This window comes from Octodon degus, unplaced genomic scaffold (assembly GCF_000260255.1).
Source record: "Octodon degus isolate 3935 unplaced genomic scaffold, OctDeg1.0 scaffold00047, whole genome shotgun sequence".
Taxonomy (NCBI): Eukaryota; Metazoa; Chordata; class Mammalia; order Rodentia; family Octodontidae; genus Octodon; species Octodon degus.
This window is the reverse complement of record NW_004524623.1, coordinates 12,567,978-12,573,971: the sequence shown is the minus strand read 5'-3', so window position 1 is coordinate 12,573,971 and position 5,994 is coordinate 12,567,978. Positions and strand designations below refer to the sequence as shown.

The 5,994-nt window shown below is 49.3% G+C and overlaps 1 protein-coding gene across 1 annotated transcript in view; it reads left to right on the top strand.

Annotated features, from left to right (window-relative positions):
* The first annotated feature begins 4,657 nt into the window (after window positions 1-4,657).
* The window catches only part of Kcnc2 (potassium voltage-gated channel subfamily C member 2), a 203,094-nt gene continuing 201,757 nt past the window's right edge, over window positions 4,658-5,994 (top strand). Inside the window, exons 1-2 of the mRNA XM_023716345.1 lie at window positions 4,658-4,856; window positions 5,785-5,994. The exon at window positions 5,785-5,994 is cut by the window's right edge and continues 502 nt beyond it. Coding sequence (XP_023572113.1) covers window positions 5,804-5,994 — 191 coding nt within the window. The 5' untranslated portion in view covers window positions 4,658-4,856; window positions 5,785-5,803. The remainder of the gene's footprint in view (window positions 4,857-5,784) is intronic.

Sequence of the window (5,994 nt, the reverse complement as noted above, 5' to 3'; positions counted from 1 at the left end):
CCTTCCTTCCTTCCTTCCTTCCTTCCTTCCTTCCTTCCTTCCCTCCTTTTCCTTCCTTCCTTCTTTCCTTCTTTTCCTTCCTTCCCTCCTTTTCTTTCCTTCTTTCCTTTCTTTCTTTTTTTCTTTTCTTCTCTTTAAGGGAAAGGGTCAGGCAGAAGACTATGATTTAGAATTTTTCAGTTCTAAAATCAAAGAAAAAGCTATTTTCAACTCCTATTTTTAAAAATGCTTATCAGTCAGCATAATCATGGAAAAATTTTTCCCTTCTTCCAAGCTAAAATGGCTTTTCGCAGCACACTTGCACATTAATTTTCTGCATATAAAGTCTTCTCAGAATGGCTATCTGTTATGTCAGATGTTTGTGAAGAGACTCTAGACCTTGGTAATCAATGCAACATATATTCACTTCCAAATCAAATTGTAAAGTTTTAACATTAGTAGTCCATAAATTCATCATATCTAAGTCTACCTTGCCAAAATCACCACAAATAATAAATGTGGGTAGAGAGACTTGAGTCGCATAAATGTTACAGGCAGTGTTTCCTTCCAAATCAATGGGCTGAATGCAGTGCTGATCCTTACTGTGGCCATGCTCGAAGATGAAACCTTTCATGAGCTGTTTGGCCCGTGAGGGCAGCATAACCCTGTAACGAACAGGCCATAGGGAGACAAGACCTTTCTTTCGCTCTTCTGCCCTGTGAGGATGTAAAAGCGAGGGGCCCACATCAGGTGCCCACCTTCATTTTGGAGGCCCAGCCTCTAAGTTCTGAGAGAATAAGTTGCCATACTTTTTACATCAGCCTCTCTCAGACATTCTGTCAGGGTCACATCAAATGGACTAAAATGACACAGTTAGTTATTAAAAATATGGCTATCTTTTACATTTTTGAAAGAAAGTAACTTCTTTTCTTTTTTTGTTTTGTTTTTGTTTCTTTTTCTTTAAAATTGGGTCTTGCTGTAGCTCGGGCTGGCCTTGAACTCTGTGTAGCCCAGGCTGGCCTGAAACTCATGGCGGTCATCCCGCCTCATCTTCCTCAGTGCTGGGATTACAGGTATTTGCTACTGCGGCAGGCAAGTGAGCATAGCTGGGAAACAATGTAGCTTTACTATAAGGATTCTAAAATTTCAGTTTCCTTATGCTTGTAGAATCTCAACCAGTTGAACTGATTTCGAGCTTTGTGCAAGGAGCTCATTTATAGGGTGGAAAATTGTCATCATCTAGGGGGAGGAATCCTTGTGAATATATTAATTTATAAGATGAATCATGCTTTTAAAATTCTCACATTAGATTTTAAGCAAGTCCATTTGTTCAAATTTTATTTTGCAAGTATGCCATTCTGAATTAGAGGGCAGGCTGAGTAGATAGCTCAGTAGAATAAGCGCTTGCCTGGCAAGCGCAAGGACCTGAGTTCAATCCCCGGTTCTTCCAAAAAACAAAAACCAGGAGTGCTGACTTAGAGGCCAGCTTTGTGAAGTCAGTGTCCACAGCTTCTGCGATCCTGAATCCAGAATAGAAGACAAGCAACATTTTAGCTGTTTCCCCGCACAGGGTCCTGTCCATAAGTCTTTTAAATCTCTGCTCCATGCAGCCCACATAGGAAACCACAAGTGTGTTTTTTGCTTCCATTTTCCATCATCATCGTTCAAAGCTTTTATCTGAATTTTGTGGCAGGATCAGTGGAGTTAGTTGGCTGGAGGGGTTTTCTGTTCTCTCCTCTCTTACATAATGAAGTTTGGCTATTTGTCTTAGAATGTTCCCCTCTTATATTAACCAGAAAATAAAGAAAGAGATGTTATTTCACAAATTGCCTGCGTGTCAATTCTTCCTTGACATGAACATTTTGTCCTTTTATCAACTCGCTTTCTTACTTTCAAACTAGTCTGTCACATTCTCTAATTTTACATCTGATTTTTTACAAGTCACAAGTCTGGGTTCTAATGCATGATCCTCCCATCAACGTGATTATTTCTAGATAGCGTGTAGAACATAGACCCAAATTGATGCATTAAGCCTTTGGCTTTCACTTCTCTTTCCCTGAATTATTTGCACTACTTTCCCCCCTTCTTTTTGGTTTCTCTAGATCCTTCATAATAAAATGTACTGCTGGAAAGGAAGGGCTCTTGTTAGTGATCTCTGTCATCTGTAGGAGTTGTTTTTCTACAGTCTTGTAATTTAATGTGAATATTTCCTCCACTTCAATTGAAAAGGGAATTTATGGAAACGACTTTGCATATAGCATGATCTTGGTCTAGGTTATCTATTAGTATAAATGTTTCCATTCCTGTCATTATTACTTATTTACTTAAAAACCCCACATGCCGCCTTTATGCCTCCTGAAGGAGCCATCTCAACAATAGGAAAATATGTATCAGAATTTGGGTATACTTTTGTTTGTAATTTTTCTAGCAGTTGAAATTTGCTATCACTGATATATTTAGAAATTCCTTGGGGATTGATAATTGTGCAAAACTGAGACAGCTCTTTCAACATTCAAGCCCTGTGCTTTCATGCATGTTAATAGCTCAAAGGCTGGTGTCATGTTTATATTCATATTATTTACATCATCATTATTGTCACAGTATGTGTAATTTTCTTTTTTTTCCATCCTTTTTTTTCCTGTTTAATACTGGGGATTGAACCTAAAGCACTTGCACTGAGCTACTCTCCAACTCTTTACATTTAAATTTTTTTTTAAAAAAAAATTTTATTTTGGGACAGGGTCTTGCTAAGCCACTAAATTGCCCAGGCTGGGCTGTGTTCTGTGACTTCTCTCTGCCTCCCCCTCTGAGAGTGCTGAGATTGTAGGTGTGGGCTACTGATTTCATTATAAATACATCTACGTATCAGACTTTCTCACATTCTTCCCTAAGCACTGCTAACCTGCCAACGGCATGTTAGCTCCTCATTTGTTTACTTAATGATTTTATAGCAAATATGTGTTTGATTTGGTCAGCTGTTGATATTTCACCACCTTAAAGTCTTTATGTTGATAAGGTTTTCTTATTAATTTTATTCATAACTTTTAATTTTTCCTAACAATAGTGGTTAATAGTAACACCTGCTTTTCAAAGCTATCACCTTCCCTTATGTCCTGGTGCTTCTTTTTCCTACTTGTGGATGACAACCCTACCAGTAGTCTCTTTCTCTCTGTCTCTGTCTCTGTCTCTGTCTCTGTCTCTGTCTCTGCCTTTGCCTCTGTCTAAGAGTGCACATAGAGACACACTATTGGGGGGGGCTGTTATGGCTTGGGCCTACGCACCAATGATGTATGATAGTCTTAAGGTCCCACCTAAGCTGGTCTTTATAGTGTTGATCATACTAAAATCAAGTGAGGTCGTGCCTGGTAAGCGCAAGGACCCAAGTTCAATCCCTGGAACCACAAGGCTGGACCGGGAACCCCTGGTGAGCCATGCCAGCCCTGAAATCAGGTGTGACGATGCACACCTATAATCTCAGCTCTGGGAGGCTGAGACAAGAAGATCACTACGAGTCTGAACTGCATAGTGAGACCTCGTATCAAAAAGAAAAAAAATCAGGTGAGAGGCCACAGAGATAACTCTGGTATAAGCTCTTGCCTGATAAGGGCAAGGTCCTGAGTTCAATTCCCATTACCACCCCCCCCACTGCAAAAAAAAAAAAGTAAAATCAAGTAAGTCTAATATGACAAATACCTTTACCGAGTGGGGAAGTTTGGGCACAGAGACGAGGTGGGCACAGGGAGTGAACTGAAGAGTCCCAAAGAGAAGATGCCCCTCTGCAAGCCAACGGGAGAGGCTTGTCGCAGGTTCCTTCCTCCTCCTTCAGAAGGTACGACCTTGTCAGCACCTTGAGTTTGGACCTCTGGCTGCAGAGCTGTGAGCCATGCCCGCCCTTTAAGCCACCTCTTTATGTCAGCACCAGCAAATTAAAAACCCAACAAAAAACCAAGAAAGGGAGAGAGTGGCTTATTGAGAATGACTTCATGTGTGTCCACGCCTTTAGCCTCTGACAAAGAAACCTGAAGTTTTACTGTTTAGAACATTATATTCCTGCAATCAACTTTTTAAACTTTTGCTTTACACAGCGGCTGTGCCTTACACAATGTAGTGGCTGGAGACCTACATTTGGCTGAAAAGAGCAGCTGTAGCCACAGGACACAGGAAACACGATTCCCTGTCACCTGTAAGCAGACCTCTCTCTCCTGTCAGCTGTCATTAAGAAAAAAATGCAATGGTTTTAGATTCTCTCACTTGTTGGGAGGGGCAAGGGAGGGGGAGTGGAGAGCGGCGGGGAACCACGGCGGTCAGAAGCTGGAGCGAGGGCGAGCACAGAGCCTCACGGAGGGGAACACGGGCACCTGGTTGGTGCAGCCCCGCGCCCCGGCCCACCCACCCACCCTTCTGGAGCTGCGCGCTCCGGGTGGCGGCGGGAGGCTGGCGGCGCGCTGGGCCGGAGGGACGGCTCCGAGGAGCTGCTGCTGGGCTCCCGGAGTGACAGCTCCGCAGATCCCCGGAGCGGGCGGCTCCCCTGCAGGGGTGCTCTGCTGACCCCGCAGCCCCCGCGCGTGAGTTCCCCGCGCGGTCGGGCGGAGCCAGCAGGACCCGCCCCGGGCCCCATGGTTCGCGCGGCCCCGCGCGATGGTGACTCGGGGCGCGGAGGCTGGCGACGGGCGGCCACGCCGATCGCAGAATGAAGGCGGGGATCGCGGCGGGCGCGGCGGGGGCCGAGTCCCCGACCTCGGCGCCCGGGAAAGCGGCGCCGCCAGCCGGAGCCGGAAAACGCCAACAAGTAGTTTCGCGTCGGAGGGGGGCGGCTCGGGCCGGCTGCGCCCCCTCGGAAGCCGAAGAGGAGCCACTTTTCTCTCAGTCTCCTTAAGGTACAGGGCGCGCCGGGGCGCGGGGGCTTCCCGGGAAGGGCGCGCGGATCCCGGGCGCGGACAGGGGTGCGCCGGCCGCGCCCCTCCTGGAAAGCACCCCCACCCCCACCTTTGTTTTTCCTGGGAAGGGGGATGGGTGGGATGCGCTGCTCACTTCTGTTCTCAAAGATGGATCCTAGCGAGTTGGTTCCTTCCCCAAGTAATAATAACACTAACAACAACAGTAACAATAATGAGAAAAGGAAATTGGAAGAGGAAATTAGTCAGAGGTCTCCTTGGTGAAAGGCAAGAGCCAGGGATTTTTTTTCTCTCTTTTCTCCGACTTCAGTCTTTTTGTCAGGTCGGTCAGGGAGAGGAGAGGTGAGCAGAGAAGAGGTCGCTCAAAGGGCGCTCCCCGGCGCCAGGGCGCAGAGCGCAGCCCAGGCTCAGCCCAGGCTCAGCCCAGGGTACGCAGCCCCCCAGGCGCTGTCCCACCTGGGGACCCTCGACCCTACCGGGTGACTCAGGCACTCCCTGACCGGAGGAACAGCCTGCAGGCTCGGGCAGGAGGAGGGCTGGGAGGGTGGAGGACAGGGGCGCTCCAGGGGCGGGGGACGGAGAGACCCCGGTCGCGGAGGAGGAGAGGGTTAGGGGCCGGGAGACCTGCGGGGGACGGAGCGACGGGGAGGGGGAGACCGAGAGGGAGAGGGCAGGGCGAGGAAGGAGGCGCGGGCTGAGGAGGGAGAGGCTCCGGGAGGTCAAGGAGGACCCGAACTGCTGCCTTAGTTCTCGGGCCCGGAAGGTGGGGTGCAGAGGCGGGGCCAGGGCTGAGCGCCGCTCTCCGGGGAGGGTCCCTGGGGCCGGGCCAGCCCGGGGCTCCTGGGTCGGGTGGGGCGGGGGTCATGCGGGCCGAGGGCTTTAACTGGGCGCCGTGTTCGCCTTCCCCCAGTCATGTCTGAGCCACAGACATGGGCAAGATCGAGAGCAACGAGCGGGTGATCCTCAACGTCGGCGGCACCCGGCACGAGACCTACCGCAGCACCCTCCGGACGCTGCCCGGGACGCGCCTGGCCCTGCTCGCCGCTTCGGAGCCGCAGGGCGACAGCCTGGGCGCGGCGGGGGACCCGCGACAGCCCCTGCCCCCGCCGCGGACGCCCCC